This window comes from Macrobrachium rosenbergii, chromosome 57 (genome assembly GCF_040412425.1).
Source record: "Macrobrachium rosenbergii isolate ZJJX-2024 chromosome 57, ASM4041242v1, whole genome shotgun sequence".
Lineage (NCBI taxonomy): Eukaryota > Metazoa > Arthropoda > Malacostraca > Decapoda > Palaemonidae > Macrobrachium > Macrobrachium rosenbergii.
Window position 1 is genome coordinate 14,673,640 of NC_089797.1, and position 21,900 is coordinate 14,695,539.

General features: G+C 37.0%; 2 protein-coding genes across 5 annotated transcripts in view; both read left to right on the forward strand.

The window, feature by feature from the left end:
* The window catches only part of LOC136836930 (collagen alpha-1(XI) chain-like), a 57,654-nt gene extending 53,639 nt beyond the window's left edge, over positions 1-4,015 (forward strand). For all 4 annotated transcript variants that reach the window (XM_067101432.1, XM_067101431.1, XM_067101434.1 and 1 more), the window contains 4 exons: positions 1,027-1,205; positions 1,461-1,648; positions 2,510-2,725; positions 2,950-4,015. In XM_067101432.1, the coding sequence (XP_066957533.1) occupies positions 1,027-1,205; positions 1,461-1,648; positions 2,510-2,725; positions 2,950-3,102 (736 nt within the window). In that variant the 3' untranslated portion in view covers positions 3,103-4,015. The remainder of the gene's footprint in view (positions 1-1,026; positions 1,206-1,460; positions 1,649-2,509; positions 2,726-2,949) is intronic.
* A 10,720-nt stretch (positions 4,016-14,735) lies between these two features.
* Positions 14,736-21,900, forward strand: part of LOC136837001 (uncharacterized) — a 97,831-nt gene continuing 90,666 nt past the window's right edge. Inside the window, exon 1 of the mRNA XM_067101530.1 lies at positions 14,736-14,948. Within this exon, the coding sequence (XP_066957631.1) occupies positions 14,736-14,948 (213 nt within the window). The remainder of the gene's footprint in view (positions 14,949-21,900) is intronic.

Consider the following 21,900-nt stretch of genomic DNA (forward strand, 5'->3'; position numbering starts at 1 on the left):
ATATATATATATATATATATATATATATATATATATATATGTATGTATATATAAAGTCCATAGACGTTCAAGTATGGCAAATACATATATATACTATATATATATACATATATATATATTTAAATATAAATATATATATATATAAATATATATATATATATATATATATATATATATATACATATATATATTTATATATATATATCTATATAATTTATATATAGATTTTCATTAGTTTCTTCACATATACAAGCAGAAAAGAATCAAGAACCCATCCATTCATGATACCAGGTCAGTGACCTCAGTAAGGTATTCGACGAAATTCAGCATATATTATTATTGTAACAATGATCAGAGCTATGTTCGCAGACCTGGTAAATATATCTAACGCATTACGCACTTCTCCCATTTCATGAGGAACAATGCTATTACCTTATGCTTGTTTGGAAAGAGGAAAACCCAGGAGTGACCATGAAGGTAGGTCTGTTTTTCAACTGATGCTACTTAATAACAAACAGCCGGTTCTTGCTACCTAATAAAGGTAATTATTCTACGCTTCTTCAGATTTCTTTACCAAAGACTTAGACATTTCTCAAATAAGACCTTCGCCATGACAGATATTTACTTGATCTTACATGCAATTGATAAACATTGTGAAATTGAGCGACATTTCAGATGAAAAGTTAACATTCTTATGGATTATCATCAACCTGTTATCTTTGATATTCAAGACCGTAGTAAATAGTTCTTCCTCTTTGTTTTTCTCTGTTATTACAATGCCAAGACTCTATTCAATTTCTTATCTGCTACACCAAAGTCGCCACCAGATGACTCTAGTCTCCTGTGAGAATCCTGAAGGTACTAAACATGATTAAGAAAATGCTCTTTCTTCTTTTTTGTTCTCCTTTGCCATCAATAGTCCAGAAATAGGAATGACATCTACACTTTTCGTTACCTTTGTAAGGCAATACTCTATCATTATTTCCCTTAACATTCTTCTTCTTTCCTTCTCATTCCATGCGGCAGAACCCCGACGAAACCAACTCGAGGCGAGACCGACCAGTTCGACGTGAAACTGCTGGACATGTACACCAACATCTACACCATGAGAGGAGATCTCGAGAGGATGAAAAAGCCCATCGGAACGAAGGACAACCCAGCAAGGACCTGCAAAGACCTGTTCTACGGACATCCGAAGTTCAAAGGTGCGTGGGCATTTTTTCGTTAGGCTCGCTAGGACCTGTGTTGGTCTAGATTTTGTAACAGTTTCTCCATTTCAATGGTGTCACTGATAAGGCTTTTACACCCTACTGAGAGGTGACAGTAGAGGTTGGCTGTAAACACTCGTGTTAAGAATTTACAATATAAAGTTCTGGATATTTCTGTTTACGAATGCACTCATCTGATGGTGCCATGTTTCCCGAAAATGCCCAGATTTTATAAAATAAATTCTCTTTTAGATGGCTGGTACTGGATCGACCCTAACCTTGGAATGCCCGACGATGCTGTTTACGTCTTCTGTAACATGACAGTTGAAGGAGAAACCTGCGTTTTCCCAGACGTTCATTCCTCCAAGATCATCAACATCCCCTGGAGAAAGACATCAATGCCAGATGCCTGGTTCTCTCAGCTACGAGGAGGGTTCAAGGTAAAAAAAACATCATTTTTGGTGTTTATCGAAACTTTATTAGGTAATAGAATTACCTTTTGATTGGAGAGTTTTAGTGGCATCTCATGTTCTCTAGGCAATAGTTGGTAGTTAAATGTTTCTGTTTTATTTGTTTGTTCTGATTTTTATTTACTGGTTCATTTTCAGAACTATTAATTTATAATTGATTATCTCTCTCGGTAAACACACACCTATCTATCTATATATATGTGTATGTATATAGAGATATATATACTGTACATACAATATATGTATATGCATATGTGTGTGTGTGTGTGTATATATATATATATATATATATATATATATATATATATATATATATATATATATATATATATATATATATATATATAACTAAAGGTCATAATGATCTCTTACCTTCAAAAAGTGTGAAGAAATGGAGAAGTTATGGGGCCATTCTGGCTATTGCAAACATAAACACGCACACACAAAGTTTTATATGAGCTTTTCAGTCGAAAAACATGCCAAGTGCCATTTTTAAAATATAATAAATTAAATTAAAAATACTTTGGCCCAGGATGGCGCTTGGCATGTTTCTCGACTGAAAGGCGTATATATACATACATACATACATACATACATACATACATACATACATACATACATACATACATACATATATATATATATATATATATATATATATATATATATATATATATATATATATACATACAAATGTATATTTATAAACATTAAAGCAATACATATACATGCTCTAATATTAGATTCTCATCATTAGTTCTGCTGTTCTGGCTTTACTCAAGAATATTCTTGAAAAACTAAACCAACCGCATTGCTGTTTCTCAATTCCAGATTACTTACGAGACGACTGGGGTTGTGCAGATGACATTCCTTCGACTTCTGTCTTCCTACGCCTACCAGAACTTCACCTACAGCTGCGTCCAGTCCAAAGCGTGGTTTGATGACGAGCAACTCAACCATGACAAGGCCATCAAGCTCATGGGAGAGGATGAACAGATATTTTCCATCGACACCATCAAACCTGAAGTGCTCATCGACGGATGCGCTGTGAGTCTTTACTCTATGGTATTTCTTGGGATTCCATTCCTTCACTTTTCATCAGCTCTCATTATTTCCTCTGCTTAGTTTCATTATTTTCAATGTGTGTAACACTTGGGATTCCGTTCCTAGTTTACTTTCCATCAAATCACACCGGTACCTCTGACTCAAGTTTCATTATTTTCAGGTGTAACACTAATACCAGTTTCCTAACTGTGGAATTCTTATTGCAGGCAAAAGGGGGTGTTCCGGGGAAGACGAATACAGTATTTGAAGTTCGAACCGAGGACCTGGAACATCTTCCCCTTGTTGACTTCCAACCGACTGATTATGGCCTCCCCAATCAGGCATTTGGGTTTGAGGCTGGGCCAGTATGCTTCAAGTAGAAACCAACAACTTTTAAATAAGACAGCAGCACAGAAACGTTCATCAGTAATGGAAGCTTTAACTCGGTTGACTTTTGCCTTCTCGCTGCTTCTCATTCCAGTTTCCTTATGGGAAACCTGGAAGTCTGAGATTGCACCAAGAAGTGTAGAAGACTGTGAAGCGAAACTGAATGTCTTTGGAAGTCAAAGTTGTTGTTCACTAAATTTTGAAGCATCATTTCGTAATCTTACTACAATTCAGCTTGGCCTTTTTGTTCTTGGAGTTCTGCGGAACTCCTTGAACAAAAAGTATGAGCCAAATTGTATCGGAAGACATGGCCCCATTGGGCAGGAATCCTATGATATTGATTCGGAAGCTGCTGTCGACCACAGTCTTGGAAACCGGCTTTGGACCTACTCTCTGCAACGATTGATGGATCTGATGACGACCTTGGCGCGAATCGACCCTATGATAACCCAGAATGTTGACGACCAAGCAATGATGACCAACGCGATTATGACCATTATTCACCGTAGTGAACTATTGTGTATTGATGTAGCTAGCAGCATCTGTGAAAAACCCCATCCTAGAGCGCGTGACTTGGGAACTAAAAGGACCTGTGAGCAATGCCTTGAAGGTAATGCAAGGCCTGAGAGACGCGATGATGGTGTTATTAATATTTGTACAAAGTGTATACAGTTGGGAATTTTGTGCTTAATTATTGTAAGCAACAGAAGTGTCTTACGTGTCACTGCCAGTTCCTCTCTTCTGAATTTTCATCAACTTTTCTTGTATCTTTCCTACAGGGGCGATTTAAGATATTGCTTATATTTTAAGTATAGATTTTTTTACAATCTGTATAAAGTCCAAACGATGGAAGTGTCCTATTATGTTTTCTTATTAGACAAGAATGGATCTATTCTTGAATAATAATGCTTTGTTTCATTCTCCTTATTTAGTGCCAGCAAGTTTCACCTGACTTTCTGAATTTGATGAAATAAGTCATCTTCTTTGGTAACTTTATCTTATTCCCTCAGAAAGCTCACAAAAACGCAGGGTATTCTCAATAACCCAGGTTGATGCAGGGAATATATACAAAAACTTTCAGATGCTTTAAACTGTAAGTTTTAAAGCATAGGGGTTACTGCTAACAGGAGGATGGCCCAACTCACTTATCTGAAACAAGCCTTAAAGAACAAGAAAAGAAGAGAAAGAGTGGTGTTTAATCTTGAAATCATCAACTACAATGATATTTTTCTGCATCTAATCTATACACAATTAAGTCCTAAGATTTAATATTCTATTCTGTCTCTGGTTTATTGCGACTTCGGTACAAGGGTTAGCCTACAAGTCCAACGAACCTGACTTGGTTATAGACTTAAGATAAGCATTTATGTCCTATTCCTTAAGCAGGTGATATATCCTTTGTTAAGTAAATAGGCATGGAAGCATATGTCTTTGGAAAACTAGATGTACATCACAGAAATGTGTAAACTGTGAAAAGGGGTATGATGGTTAATGCAATGAAAATCTTGCGTCAACAGACGAGGCTGACACAGTACATAAAAAAAAAAGATTGGCAATACATAATTCTATGCTAATAACCTGTGAGATGACAAATGAAGTCATACATCACCATCAGCATGTAGTCAAATTTACCTAGATTATGCATCTGTAATGGATTAAATGACCATTGCTACCAATCAGTCCATGGGTCGATTGTAAAGATTGCTAAGGGGACCTTCCACCAACATACAGCACAAGAAGCTTCAACAAGTTCTTAACTAAAGAGGGTCCTTAAAGGGTTCCATTGCAGACACTGACCTCGTGGGGTGTTGGTTATAACTGATCCAGTTTCATAGTGGAAAAAGAGACCTAAAGATGATTCCAGAATGAAATAAGGGTCTTCTGATGGTCTATCTACAGCCCCTCAAGCAATCTCATTTTTCTTCATTGATTCTCAGATTTCCTAATCCCACCACTTACTGTTTTTATTCTTTCTTCTTACCTGCTTACACCCTCAAACACTCCCCCACTGATACTGTTGCCCCACAAAAAAATTGTAAAAACTCTCCATCTCCTCCCTCCAACTTTGTGTCTTGAATTCTAGTCCGCATTTCTCACCTTTTTCCTTTTCATATCCTTCCTACTTCTTATTAAAAATTTGCCTTAGTTAGATTTACAGATGCGTTCTCATCTGTTCTTGTTCAGCTTACACATATGTCTTGACTTTTGCTTCAACAATCTAATAATGAACTGATACACCTTCGTCCTCTCGTCTTCTCCACATTATATACATCTGGCTCGTCCATTTATTTGTACTATCATATAACAAAGCAAAGTCTTCTCCTTACCATTCTCTTTTCCCCAGTGTGCTCTTGAATATCATTCTTTGGAAACGCCGTTTTTCCAACATTACAGCCCCTTTAAACATATTTCCATGAGCATTTTCTTTTATTCAGCTTTATCTTAGGAACTGAAAATCAGCATGGTATGCATTATTTCCACCAATAGCCTTAGCACTCACATCTGGCACAACAACTGTTTGTATATTTTTCAAATCCCTCTCCCCCAAAAAATACACACACCAAGAATCACTCATTTTTTCTATTCTAAGACCATATGTTCTTATTATCACATTTCCTTTCCTGTTCCACTTAGTCCTTAGCCGTACACCATTCAGCCACCACTGACACGATCAATCTTGTTTTTCCCATTTTTGCAAACACACACACACACATACACTGGAGTGTCACCTTTGCCAAAACATCCATTTTCCTCTTCTTAAACAAATGAGCTACCATAAATTTCTTCCCTTTACAACCATATCCGTGCACGTTCAGAACCCTTGGACTTAGTACTTTATTCTTCCTTTTGCAAATTTTTTTTTCTAATCCGCATTGGATTTGGAGCTGCAGACCTTATACCTCTGCTATTTGATGATTTTAACACTGCACAGGACATGAAAAATGCTATTATTTTCCTTTCCAAGAATCTTACTGGTGCGAAAGCGTGCCTTTAGAAGAACATACTAATCTGCCATTTCAAGTTCATTTCCTCTCGCCATGGAGACCAAAACCATTCACTTTACACTAGTCTGCCTTGAGTACACTGTATCTGTATCTCAAACCACTGACACTTCTTAGGTCAGTAATGTCCAGGTTGTTCAATTTCGGGTTTCGATTAGCGTTGTAACTTAAATGACATTTTAATCTTTGAACACTCTGTACAATACATATTAAGAAAATGCCATAAAACCATTTCAAAACTACAATTCAATTGAATTACAAGTTTTTTGAGGAATGTCTTAAATTTTGTCTCCATCAAAGTATTTTTTATTCTTTTCTACAACTTATTTTCATTCTGGCTTTGAATTGCAATCAAACCGTTTCCTTGGCCTTATTTGGAAGTTCTGAGGTATCTCCTAAAGTACCCTAATTCTAAGTGAATTTCAACATTGTCAGTTTCTTCGTTATACTCCCCTATTATGACAATCTAAAATATTAGGCTATAGATGTTGGTTCAAAAATGTCTTGAATATCTGCCTTCTTAACATTTGTATTTTCTCATATGAATGCTTCCTCACTGACTCAGATCCAGAATGGCCAAAGTCAGTAGGGAAGCGATGGAATTTCTCAGCTGTTTCCTGTATCCTACACAGTGATCGTCTCTACCGGGATAAGTTCATTTCAAGACGATTACTATGGTCCACTCAGAACGTTCCCTAAAATGCAAAAATAAAAAAGCATTCAAATGTTCACAATTTTCCATCTTCACTAATGACACAGATAAGAGTTGACTAGTAATTGGCCTATCATGACTTACCCCAAAAGAAATAACACTAACGTAATCAGTGATGCAAAAGTTTTGACACATCACTCCCCAGGTGAGACCGAACGCACTAAAATGATCACAATCATCTATTCTCTAATCACTTTAGTGGGCAAACCGAATAAATACAGAGATTTTTAATCACAGATCTAATCTACCCCAGAAGTATATCCCTGACCTTGAGATATAAAAAAAAAAAAAAAAAAAAAAAAAATATATATATATATATATATATATATATATATATATATATATATATGTGTGTGTGTGTGTGTGTGTGTGTGTGTATACACACATAGGTATAAATATATATATATATATATATATATATATATATATATATATATATATATATATATATATATATTGTGTGTTGTCTGTCAGTCTGTCTACATATAAATACATACATACATACATACATAAATATACATATATATACAGATATAAGGAGAGAGAGAGAGAGAGAAATGTTCAAAGGAAAGAATAAAATATATAGTAAGGCGGTGTACATTACATATTAGCATGATTTCCATAAACATGTGTCATGAAAGATGAATGTAGCATGTAGAGTTACATTCCTGAATATTTATCAGAACGGAGAAATGGTAACCCAACTCGCTCTCTATAAACAAGGACTCTAAAATAAACAGAAAGTCTAGAAAAACAAATAAAAGGGGATAAAAGTATTAAGTTGGAAATACTATCCTCTTTTCTAACGCTTTGAAAGTTGAAAAAAAAGAAAGCCATCAGATTTCATTGCTTTGTTCCAAATAACAGAGATTTCGTAGAAAGGAGAACATTACTAAAGCGGGTTATTTATTGATGTTAAGAGAATGTCTCTCTTCCCAATTTTACTCACTTTTACTTTAAAAGAAGGAACATCCTCTCTCAAAAAAGCGCCTAGTGACACCTCAATAAATATAAACAAGATGAAAAAGCAATTTATTGTCAAGATTTCTACTATGAATTATAATGAAAATAGCGAGAAAATATGAAAAACGAAGTGGTCCAGATGGAGTTAATTTTCTTAGTCGACGAGCAGAAACTCTTCTATAGTAGGAAGTGACAAAGATCATCATTTCAGTATGCCATGTAATTTAAACTTCGTAGTCATAATTGCTGTGGTAGTGTTGAATGTTTGCTCTTACTGACTCAAGTTCATCAAACACTTTTAATGTTTCAGTTGTAAAAATATTAGAAGCTGACAGAAGAATGAGGATCCAGCAAGCCTCTCCCTCACAGGTCTGGCTTCCGAGTAAAGGCGAGACAACGACCAGTGCTTGTTAAATCTCCATACACAACTGGGCTATTCAACAAAATTTTGCACCCCCTCTCTTGTTTCTTGTAAATTGAGATCACTTCTTTCCATTACCTCTTTCACATTTATCGTTATCTTTTTAAGTCTGGTTCTCCTTCTTCTTCTCCTCTCCCCCTCCTATGATTCTGAATTGTACAGTCTTTCACCAACCCATCATTCGCCCATATTTTCACATGAAAGAAGCATCTCAAAGCAATTTCTTCTATCCTTTCACCTAAGCTAAACTTTTTGTCACCTCTGTATATCTCCCCATTTCTCATATATGCAGGTCTCATGTCACACATACAGAACAAACGATTCATTGATAAAGATTCCATTCATTCTTTCACAATTTACATTCAGTATCCACACTTCACTTACATAAAGGAGAGCTAGCTCGATAGTCTCTTCTTGCATGGACGCCAATCTTCACAATCTTTCACACACACACACCTTGTTATTTGATGCTTCGCCGAGTCTGTGACAACCTTCATCTCTGGTACTACCACTATCCAATTTATTTTTAGGTATTCAGAACATTTACTGCTCCTATCTTTTCAACTCCCCTGCCATCAAGCATTGCTCCATATTTTGGTTTCCAGTTTTCCTCATAACCTTAATCCTGCTCGCATTTACTCATTACTTTCTCCTTTTGCTAACAGTTTTAAACTTTTACTAATCTCTCAATTCTTCTTCATTTTGCCCAGTTAGCACTTGCACCTGCAATCATCAACTATTCCACACTCCATTCATGACCCATTTTCTCGTCACATAATTTTCCATCTACATCTACTGGCCTTTTTCTGACTTCTCACATCACCTTATCCATAAGCTATTGAACTGAATGGAGACATTACACTTTTTTCCCAGCTCCTTTATTAGACTAAGTAATTTTCTCACCTTCAAATTCTAATGTACACTTCATTCCAATAAATCATCAAAACTATTCATATTGCCTGTATCACCTTCATCACAACCTTTTTCCAGGTGCATTTATAACACATATCGCTTTCCTTCTCCTTCTTCATTTCTCACATGACTGTTCCATTGCAAACATCCACCCTATTCTCTGCCTGGGTTGGCTGGCTGGGAAAAAATCCTGTGGGTAATATTCACAATGGCCTTCCCTTCCTCCACGAGGAAGTTGCTCGTTAATCCCTGCTAACGCGACTTGATAGGAAAGAATAAGTTACCATTTCTACTGATGGTGTACTGGATAACATTCCTGTAACCGGCTTTAACTTTCGACAAACATTTTAAACCTCATTTATCAGTATCAGCAATTTTGCTTTCTGTCATCAATCCTCACTGCATCACTTGCAAACATGGACCATTCCAAACTCTGTTATTGAAAACTTCCTTTAAAAATTAATCTAGTCCCTACATCTCCTACCATTTCTCTGACATATCTCATCGTAACATCCTTAAAAAAAGTTTAGTAGTCTTGTAGTTACTCTCGGATCCACTTTTACAACAAACCGGTCACTTTCATTCTCACTCTCACTAGCTTTGGAGAGAAAAATAATGAAGCACATTGAAAATTAATGTCTTCTTTAGATAACAGCAGGTAATTACAGGGTATCATCTAAGACTCTAAATTAAAAGAACAGTTAAAAGAAACTCTCTCTACAGATGAAGGTCCTTACTTGAAAGGGGACCATCATTTACAACACTATGAACTATGTGAAAAAAGGATAGGGTGGTTGAGTTACTTCTATCACATGAAGAAAGAAATCCTATACCCAAACAATCTGGTAAAGGCAGAGTCATCACACGTATGCCGTACACAGTCATCACAGCTGTACTGACAAAATCGCACACTGTACTAGCCTTTTAAGCACACTTGAGAAAGAGAGGGAGACAGGGTCATGTACAGTACACTCACAGTATGACTGGACAGTTTACGGCATATTATTTCAGCTTATAATATATACTAAGATTATTAAGCTCTGAAAATAAATTTCTGAATGTCTGACGAACTTTAATTTAATTTCATAATATAAATGCGATATTCGGTCTTATATTCTTAACTGTTACTAGTGTATGAATTTACTTACTTAAGGATACGATAATTATTTCAAGTAAAAACGAAGAACGAAATTCCTCTTCTTTATTATTACGTGTACAGTTTACGATTTTTCCTTGGTCAACCTTTGTATAATAAGAAGATAGAGTGCACTGTAATAAGATAACAACAAGAAATCTCATTGGCAACATAAAATGAAGGTTTTTTTGAGTTAAGACCAGAACAGATCGTTCTACCTTCACTATTTCTGTTTTCTTTATCGTAATATTTGAAGCTATCCCTCCGTAAGGCAATAGCGTGTAGACTGATGGCAACTGTAATCTAATTTTTCTTGCAATGCAATAGCGTGTAGACTGATGGCAACTGTAATCTAATTTTTCTTGCAGTGTAACCTACCTAAATCTTTCCTGCATAACTATTATAATTTTTCTTATGTTATTCTCATGTCCATATGTGGCAAGCCCGTTTCATTAACTGATCAGAAAGGTTAATGTTGAGTCACTAAAACAATGGACATGAAAGCTAAAAAGAGAGAATAAAATATTCGATTTAGACATGAATATTGCTCAAACAAACTTTGATATTATCTGGTAAAAAGTGACCTGTAGGTTCTATATATATATTTCAACCTAAAAAGCAATGAAAACGATTGCCCACTTCACTACGATGGTGAGGATGGACCTCTTCCAACTCTTAATAAATGCATTTGAATTCGACAGACAGATATACTGTATATATATGTATGGCCGGCAACGTGACCTTTTTCTGATACTCTGGATGCGGGTTCGAATCCTGCTACCGGACATCAGAATTACTTCATATTCTCGCATTTGGATCTACGGCTTCGTAGTGAGAAGCGTACCCTAACAGTGTGAAGAACTCGAGAAGTTAAGAGGGCATTGTGACTATTACAATTAAATGCGTATCTGGTAAAAAGTGACCAGTAGATTCTATAAATGCATTCAAATATCCTCACTCATAAACGTCGCTAACTTGCACAGATTTATATAGGCCAGTCATAAGAGCTGCTCTCCTTTCAACCAAACCCCAAAAGTTGAAAACCTCTAATCATATGAGCGAATAAAAACAAGAAACGACACGAGAATCGGAAAAATAACGAATATTAATACGAAGATATTTTAAGCTGTGATGAATTCTTGAGTGCGCTTAATTGCTTTATCTTTGAAAGCAGAGTTGAATAGCAAGAAAAAGTTTTGATAATATATTTTCTTTGCAGACGAGTCACTATTTAATATCTTGAAACACCTTATAATGTAAATTGCGAAAGAGACCAGAGCAATCATAATTTTCTATCAGTTTGAAGCTTCGTGAAATATTTCCAGATATTACAATCAGAAACAGATTTCTGTTTGTCTGTCTGTCTCTTTTATTAAACACTCATTTGTGAGGCAAGTGTAGATTGCACACAATGGATGTATCATCAATGAATTATACTAACTGAAAAAGACTTGACGGGCACATCAACAGCAATATAAGCAACACCATTTAAACTGTATTTGGTCCTCTGAAAATCTACAGGATATTTAAAACATAAAACAGATAATTTAGCCTTCGACTGACTACAGACGTAGACGACAAAAACATTATCCCCACGAAATAGATCGATTCAACTCTCCTTATGAAACTGATCTCGTGTACGTTTCGCCCTCTCGTGCTCCGTAATACGTAAATCGTTCATATGATCGTACACGTCACGGAATAAACCACAAGAGGTGGATTATTCAAGACTGAATCACCATGGTTGAAGCTGTCAGTTTCCTTCTTGACCTTGCGCGAAATCCTCCCCAGGGGAGTATCAGCATTTTGCCACGTTTATTTGTTGCTCCTTTTCGTGTACGGACCCAAAATCGAGAAATAACAGAGTATATGTTGTCTCTTGTAAGTGTTTAAGTCGTTCAGACATGAACACTCCGACATCATCGTTCAGACGTTAAATCCCACGCGTGGAATAAAGAATGCGATTATTTACTATCACTGGCATTAATAATAGTATTTCAAATATCACGATAATCTTTCGTTTCTTGTTAAAACTGCGTTTCGATTACACCACAAATATACCAGTGGCACAGATAAGCGAAGATTATTAAGACTGATGTTGAATACATGGAGGTAATCAGCATTTTCCATTTATACAGGTATCAAACCTTTACATTGCAGTAAATGTCATTAAAATAAGAAATATACCAACCTATTAACTGGGGTATTTATAGTTTTTTTAACTCAACAACTGACTTGCAAATCTCTCTCTCTCTCTCTCTCTCAATATATATATACATATATATATAATATATATATATATATATATATATATATATATATATATATATATATATATATATATATATATATATACACACACACATACATATAAAGGCAAATGCCACGTTCATCATGTTCCATATCCTTGTGATTCAGTTATACATACATACATACATACATACACACACACATATATATGTGTGCGTGCCTATTTAATGTTTTAAGGGTCACAGAGGATTATTCTCTAAATCGAGCAGACAAGACTCGTCAAACTGAGAGTGATTTAATTCAGTTTACAATATAATAAATACAATGATATAAAACTAGATATCGTAGTTTACAGAATTTCCTAGTTACACCAAAACCTAAAACAAAAAACCAGAAAAACTTTCTTGGAAGCTCTTTTAAGATTAACAGCGCACTGGGTCTTGTTGTTAATTTAGTTATGTAGCCAAGTAACTACCATAATGCAATTTACAACTCTCTCTCTCTCTTTCAGTTCTTTCGTATGATAACAATGCGGTATGAATGAACATGTTATTCCCCTACAATTCCCTACAGGAAAGATAACTAGTGTACCGCATATATGTAACCCATATCAATAACCTTTCTTTAATATAAAAATTCTTTAATTTCCCTTTCGAAAATGCTGTCGAATCCGCATCTAAATCTCCTAACTCTTGTCACAACTTACACATCAACAAGGGAAGAAAAATCTCTGGTAATTTTCCTAACAATGGATTGTGATGTGGTTTTGAGATTTGCCGTAGCATTTCGTGTGAGAAAATGGTTGTTTGCTTATACTGTGCGTACCAAAGAGAAGAATCCCGGGGGACGGGCTGGAGACATTTCCCAAGGGATGCTTTTCCTAAGAAGCCTCGGCGAGGGCCATTTCCGGGAATGCTTCCGGGTCTGGCAGGAACACTACTCCATCCTAGGAGGGCAGCCTGGGGGAGAACTTCCCTGCTGTGGGTGCCATGGTACCCTCTGAGAAGGGTTCTCTGGGATAGAGGTTGGAACCCTTCTCTAAGGGTCCCTTAACTAGGATGCCTTGACCTCCGCCTGCACGGTGAGGCCCTCCTATGAAGGCCGCCATTCTGAGCTGTCCTGCTTCCCTCTGGGAATGTATCTCTGGGGGATACAAGGGATCCTATGCCTGGGAAACCTTGGCCACATGCCCTGTGGTGAGGCCCGTTTCTGGGATTGCTTCCCTACCTCACAGAAGCCCTGTCTCCTTCCTGGAAGGGTAGCCCTGGGGGAGGACCTCAATGCTGGTGGCCCTGCCTCCCTCTATGAAGGGAGACCTGCCTCAAGGAATCCCTTTCTTTGGAAATCTTGGACCATATCCTGAGGTGTGGACCTCCTATGGGGATGCTTCCCACCCTAGCAAGAACCCTGCCTACCTCCTGGGGAGATAGCCCAAGAGGTGAACCTCTACTCCGAGGTTGCTCGGGCTCCCTCAAGGAAGGTATACCAGGAGGAGGGGTTAGAAATCCTTGTCAAAGGTTCCCTTTCTTGGGAAGCCTTGGCCCCCACTGTTACAGTCAGGGCTTTCTCCAGGGATGTTCTCAGACTGGATAGAGCCCAACCTCCCTCCTAGGATGGCAGCCCCATAGGTGGACCTTCCTGGTTGGGGTGCCCTGGGTCTGTTTTAAAGGGCATCCCTGTGGGAGGGGCTGGAGACCCCAATAAGTATCCCTTGCCTAAGACCTTCCTACCCTATGTTGAAGGCCTCCTTATGGGATGCTTCCCAGCTTAGTAGGAACCCAGGCTCCCTGAAAACATCCCCAAGTGATGACTTCCCTAGGAACCCTTGGCTCCCACCCCTGAGGTGAGGCCTACTTCTGATGGGGTTTCCAAGCCTGCAAGAGCCTAGTCTCCTTCATGGAAAGGCAGCCTCATAGGAGGATCTCACTGCTGAGGATGCCCTGGCTCCCTCTAGAGGGGGATCTCTGTGGAAGGGACTAGAGAACTTCCTCAAACAATGTCTTCCCTGGGAAGCCTTGGGCTCCACCCCTGTGGCAAGCCCTTCTTACTGGGATGCTTCCCTCCCTGGCAGGAGACCTACCACCCTACAAGGAAGGCAGCTGCAGAGGAGGGCCTCCCACCCAGAGGTGCCCTGGCTTCCTATAGTTAAGGCACTGCTAGAGAAGGGCCTGAAACCTTCCTTGAAGGATACCTTCCCTACGTAAGGCCCTCCTCAGGGAATACTTCCCTGCATGGCAGGAGCCCTGCCTCCCTCCTGGGAAGGCTCCCCCGAGGAGGGCTTCCTTGCCAGGAGGTCCCTGGCTCCCTCTGAGGAATTGTCCCAGTGGGAGGGTCTCCGAAACGGCCTGTATTGTGTTACATGTTGCTACTGCATCAGAATTAAATTTCTAGTTATAAAGTCATCTCAAGCTCACAAAACAGGCCCCGGAATGCTGGAAACTTTTGTAATGTTCGTAATTAAAAGCCCTTGCCACGGATCAAAATGGGTCTTATTCCTGAAATATCTTACAAAAATTTCTAAAAGTCTTACAAAAATATGACTGAAATTGACGGTGTTCGATTCATTCAATGGATTCTACAAACTTCTACGGCCGGAGAGAGAGAGAGAGAGAGAGAGAGAGAGAGAGAGAGAGAGAGAGAGAGAGAGAGAGAGAGAGAGAGAGAATTTTTTTATCAAATGTTTCGAATTCTCCGAATTCTGAACTGGAAACTGAACAGTGTGTGCCTATTTGTGATAATAGAGTGAGATTTTTCCAGTAAGGGAAAGTTTACGCGGTATAAATTGAAGCAATATCGAGCAAGTTTTACAAAGAGCTGCCCAAACTTATTCCACGAGGAGCTAACGAACTCTTTTTAAGTCCTCGGATACCTTGAATTTTACAGGTAACGTTCCATATCTTTCCTCGTGGAAATCTTCTGGTCTTCGGGGTAAAATTTAAATCGGATAGTCTGGAGTTTTTTCTTAAATTTAACACAAAGAAGTGATAATTTTGAGAGCCTGACTCATAATTGTGGCTCTCAAACAAATTTCATGAGTCTATTATTGTTGGATATCTTCATTCATTTTATCTACTTAGAAAATAATATCTAATTTTGAAAGTACGTACTCTAAGAATGAGATCTGAGTTGAAGATTTAGCATCTCCATGGAGTTTCATTCAAATACTTTAATTGTTGGGTTGAATCTTGAGGAAACCTTTTGCAACACTATGCTAAGCGCATGCGCGTTGGAGCATGATTTATAACTACACAATCACACACACACAAACACACACACACACACATACACACACACAGAGAGAGAGAGAGAGAGAGAGAGAGAGAGAGAGAGAGAGAGAGAGAGAGAGAGAGAGAGAGAGCAATTAAAACAAAACTACAAGTTTATTCTATATATATATATGTGTGTATGTATATATATATATATATATATATATATACACATATATATGTATGTATATATATACACATACATACATATATATGTACACACACATATGTAAAAATATATATATATATATATATATATATATATATATATATATATATATATATATCCCACAACAAACATAGCAAAAAACTGAGTGAAAGAAGAAACTGGGAATTACGTCAATACCTCTCAGGTACAGTATTGACGTAATTCCCAGCTTCGTGATCCCCATTTGCATTTAAAAAGGAAAACCAGCATCTATTTACAATTTAATGCAGACAGAAAGTAAAATCTACAGTGATTATGTATACAGCTTCAAGGCCATGGCCACATATAAATAAATTCTCCCGTTTTATTCTTCTAATTTCAAGTTATTGTTTTCAAGAATATCCTCAAGTAATATATTAATTGCTAAACTGCTGGCGATCATTTTAATGTCATCTCTAAAGACACACACGACCCATAAACTATCCAACACTGAATTTTGGATGCTTTCAAAAGTAAATTCCAACAAAGGGGAACAAGTGAAAAGTTTCCACTAATTCTGCCTATGCACTGAGAGAGAGAGAGAGAGAGAGAGAGAGAGAGAGAGAGAGAGAGAGAGAGAGAGAGAGAGAGAGAGAGAAAGTTTTGTTCCCCACTACAAGACTTTAGTTGTTTTATGGGGTCACTCCCTTCTCTCGGCATCATTTTTTCATCGAATTTCCCAGAATAACAGAATGTTGATATTAATTTCATTATTATCATTATCATCAGAAGTAGCAGACAAGATGCAACCCTCGCTAGGGTGGGGTGTGGAGTGGGGGAAGGGTACTTGGCCCATTGCCTACCCCCGATCGACAATAAATAACTGAATTAGTTTTTCCTGGAATCGTCAGAAATGAGTTAAATTTATATGAATAATGTAAAAGACCAAACACATTTAAATCCATGTTATTGCTCTCATAGAATTTAAGGTTAATATATAACGTAAAATAATTTTTCTGTGTCCTGAAGGTTAGTTCATTAAGGATAACTCGTAATAGCAATTTTTAATATCCAAAATGGTTCCGTAATTGTTTGCTTAACAAGGGATGAATATTGTACTTGCTTACAATCTCCTTAACATCAGCCTATGTATGCAATGTATGCTTCTATCTTTATCTATCTCTTTTGGCAGGCACACGTGTGTTTATTTGCATATAGATAAATGCACATGAAGACGGATGGATGCAAACTTTCGAACTTCGCTTTGTTAGTTGAAAAAATCACGCACGCCCACACACACACACACACACAGAAAGTTGTTAGGAAAGTCCTTTAACGAATTCTCTCACTGACCTAGTGATGCAATTATCTGAAGCTATTTGGGAGTACATCCGGTACAAATAGCCTCTGAGAGTTTATTATAAGCATCCATATGGTTCATGTCTCGGGAGGACATCAGAATTGTTCGAAAGACGAATTAGCACAGAGTTAAGTATTGCAACTGCTTCTTGGGTTTAATGATGGTATTCAGGTCATCAGTATTCTTCTGGCCTCCTCATCTCCTCATCTGTCAGATGCCAATGTTATATTCAATGATTATTAAGTTTTATTCGTGTTGCCATCTACAGTATACTTACTTATTTTTCATATCTATAAAATTCTGTGATGGTCTACGTAAAAAATATTCTTTTTCCACCTTTTTTAACGTTTCGCACTCTTTTATGAGCGCTGAATCGTCAGTTACTAGACATTAATTCTGCTTGAGGAATATCGGGTTTTGTTATCCTCAAGTATTTTGGGGTAAATGCTTCAATAATTATTATGCACAAAATTGCTGATAGTGGTGATGATGGTTAAAACGAGGGTGCTGCGCATTCGATTTCTCAAACATACGAGTACTTAACTGAATGATGTGCAATGGTGATAATTTTTGAAAAACTTACTTGTGTATCATAAATAAAACTGATGTGGTAATTTTAATGCCAACTTGTCCAAGTTTATATAATCATTATGAGTAGAGAAAAATTGAAAATATAAACATCATTGAAACGGGGTACGAAATAGCCACGACAAGTGTCTTGAAGACTCATCATACACCAGCATATCAACGACCTTGTCAATGAGAACTTGATTACAAATACTCGGACCAGCAGGGAGATCGAGGTGAGTAATTGCTTCGTTAGTGCGGCAGAGTCCAGCTTTCAGAAATGGAGATACAGAAGTTGCCAGTATTTTTGGACTTATGTTTCTGTTAAGGGTTGCATGCTTATACTTTGAGGTATTAAATGGCTTTTTGAGCGACGTTTAGAATACTAAAAACAATAAATTATTATGATGAGACTCTGATGGTGATAGAAATCCATAAAAAATCTACGAAGCAACTCCATAAAAAATCTATGAAGCAACTCCCTGCGAGAAAAAGAACCTACATACGCAACAGCTCCGTTAAAATCTTTGCTTTAAATATTAACTCCGCGATTAACGGAGAACTCCGAAAATCTGGAACTTTCGATAGAACAAAATGAAATCTGAATATTATATACTGAATAGTTAAGAAGTAATATTTCACGAGAACAATCATTATTAAGTAACAAGAAAACATTAAAATCCTGCTTGAATTATATTATGGGAAAATAACCTGTTTTTTGACAAGATATCATCACGAAAATTTCAATTTTAAAGATACTGGCATAGGACATTCTTTTCGCTAACACAGTCCTGCACTGCAACTCCAAATTCTATCTTTGCAGCTCAATTCACCAAAGACGTCTTATGTAAATTTATTCATAACATTAATAATACATGATTTGTCTGATGACTGTGTTCGCAGAGGGGAATTCTCTGCATCTCCATTTGTCGTGATGTAGTTTTTTTTTTTTTTTTTTTTATCTTGAAGGTGTTTTCTCTCATTTACTGATAATTCCCCAAGGACTCCCCCTCCTCAGAAACACAAGCTCAAACTAGACATCTTAAGTGCATTTCCTTCTTCTTCCACTGTCCTACGCGTGCAGTGGGCAGACTGAATTCAATAGTGGTTGCATTCACTTCTCTTCGCAGCTTCGTTACAATTATTTGGGGATTAATCCTCTCTTCTGTCGAGTATCGATTCAAGGGCTCTTGTACCTGACGTTACTCCAACGTTTGACACCAATTAAAACTCGCTTCACCACCGCTGGAATGTCCATGACTCTTCTTTATATAATGTATATATATTGTTTAACAAGATTTCTCTCACGGGGTTCTTATCTGGTTGCCACTACCCCTTCATCAGGTGTGCTCTCTTGTGTCCCCAAGTTTACACCTTGAAAGTTACTGAAAGTAAATCCCTTTGATCACTGCATAGTGAACACTTTTAACGCGTGTGGATTACTTTGCCTTCTTCTGCATTGCCAGCAAGGTTCAAGCTGCTTCAAATGGAGAGAGGTCTGTTGTAAAGTCAGATGAGAACTTCAAGAATACTTTATACCTTATATTGATCAAGTGAATTCAAGAACCCGGCTTCGATTTCATCATCATAAAAACAATGAATTATATTTATTAAATTTTTCCAGCCAAGGTGCACTACTTAGCCATGATACCTAATCCTTTACGAATCAATCACGTCAACAGGCAAAGCTTAATTTGGGGCTTTTTCAAAGAGTGAGGGTCCTCGGCAGACATCATTGTACAACGATGTTAACCTTGAAAACAGACGGTAAATGACAGATATCACAATAATCTTCTTTAATATTAACACTATGTCGATATTTTTTCCAGTTATGTAATTATAGTGCATATGGTGAACAGTCCCTAATAGAAAAATTAATTCTAACATTCATACAATATTCTTTACTTCAATGCTATTGTTTTTTAGGATTCCGATAAAAGCAAGAAAATAAGCTACTCAGTTACCAAGGAACACTTTGCTGGCTGCGAAAGTTTCCAGATCTTCTGCAATCATACTTAATGGAGCGAGCGAGCGAGCGCTCGCACACACACACACACCAAGAAACGAAAGAACGGACGCACATTTGGTGTAGTATAATGAAAGCAAATAACGCAGCAAAATGAGAGGAAATTTAAGGAAGAGGAAGAGAAACCAAATGGATTGAACAAAACTGACATTTTGGAATATTTATGTAATAAGTATAAAAAGGAGAATACAAACTTAAGATTAAGAATTTAAATACAATGTATGCAAACATTTAGATGAAAGTCAGCTTTCAATAGCAGAACGACTCTCTATTCACTTTTTTTAATCTCTCTCTCTCTGTGTATATATATATATATATATATATATATATATATATATATATATATATATATATATATATATATATATATAAAATATATATATATATATATATATATATATATATATATATATATATATATTCACACATATATATACTGTATATATATATTCATATATATATAGTATATATATAATATATGTAAATAATTTTCACGTATTTAGAAAATTCGTCCCCCACTAAGGGGGGGTGAACCTATGTAGGCCTACCCCATATCGCCTGATTTTGGGGGAACCATGCCGACCTCTTAGCCCCAGCATCGTATGATTTTTGTGGGGGCGAAAGCTGTTGGGGACAGACGGTCTAGTTAGGACCGTAATTGGGCTGCTATGCTGACCCTGGTAGCCTTAGCCATATGACCTATTTCCATTCGACCTTTCTGCTGGCTGAAATTGCTTTCAGGTCGACCGATGTACTGGGGTCCCATGCTTGAAACTGAATGGGAGATGCATCGCGCCCTGCCTGGACACACACACAGTCTTCTAATGGGACCAAGTGCATACATCGTTAGTGTGTCCTGATGCTATTCACACTGACAAGGTGTCAGACTTCTGCGGTCAAAATTCGTCTTTTGCAACCGAGCTCCATGCACAGATGCAATCTTTCTCTTCTCGTGAATTTCTCTCCATTTTCAGTATTTTCAACTTTTCATTCTCCTAAAGCAAAGTGACAGACTGAAAGAATATTTCGTTTCGTTGATTTAATTTCGCTTGGGTCGGTTAGCACAAAAATCAACAGAAGGCATTGCAGGATCATTTCCACTACAATATACAATTCCAGTTTGACATACGAATAGGCCAACAAGAAGTTCAACTGAAACAAGTACGTAGCAGTCTTCAGAACCATTTACCTATCATTTGAAAGGAAGCTTTGTTATACCTCCATTTTCATGGCTTACTCACAGAAAAAGGGCTAGGTTCATATTTGTCCTACTCAAAAGATCCAAACTTTCTTAGAGAAGATCCAATCCATATGGAAACATCGTAAATTTAGAGGAAATCATTCCACTGTTACCAACTATTTCATTCCACTGTTGCTAACCATTGTTAGGCCTAAAACATGGTACTGAACCAATGTTAGTACTGTTCTTTGAAGTCTCAAGTTTAACTACTTTAAGTTCTCTAACACACCAACAAGAAAATCTAGACCTCACTCAAGAGTTTCTCGATATGAACCGCTACATCAAGTAAATTTTCCTCTGTACTTCCAGAAGCATTCAGTACCAATGTCACAGTGCAAGACCACTATTTTCTTTACAGAAAATGACTTGACGGATATATATCGAGTAACGACGCATGTTCGGTTCCCATGCCTTGAATGATGCTGGAACAATTTTGAGTTCTCGACACTTTTTCATCGAGTTCATGACCTTGACAATAAGAGGGAAAATATTATGAAAGCCAGGGGAGACAGTTTACTGCCCAGAACCTTGTGAGGAATGAAGCACTGTTTATATACCGCATTAGATGATTTGGTGATGACTATTGTTTGAAAACTTTGAAAGAATGAAGGTGTCTATGGCCACAAAAAATTCTGAAGCACCAGATTTCAAGGATTGTACGGTGGGCACTTTGTGCATGGGCGCGAAGTGCATCTTCCTAATGCCAGTAAAAAGTAACAATCTGGCAGTTAACTAGTGTGTTTTATATATATATATATATATATATATATATATATATATATATATATATATATATATATATATATATAT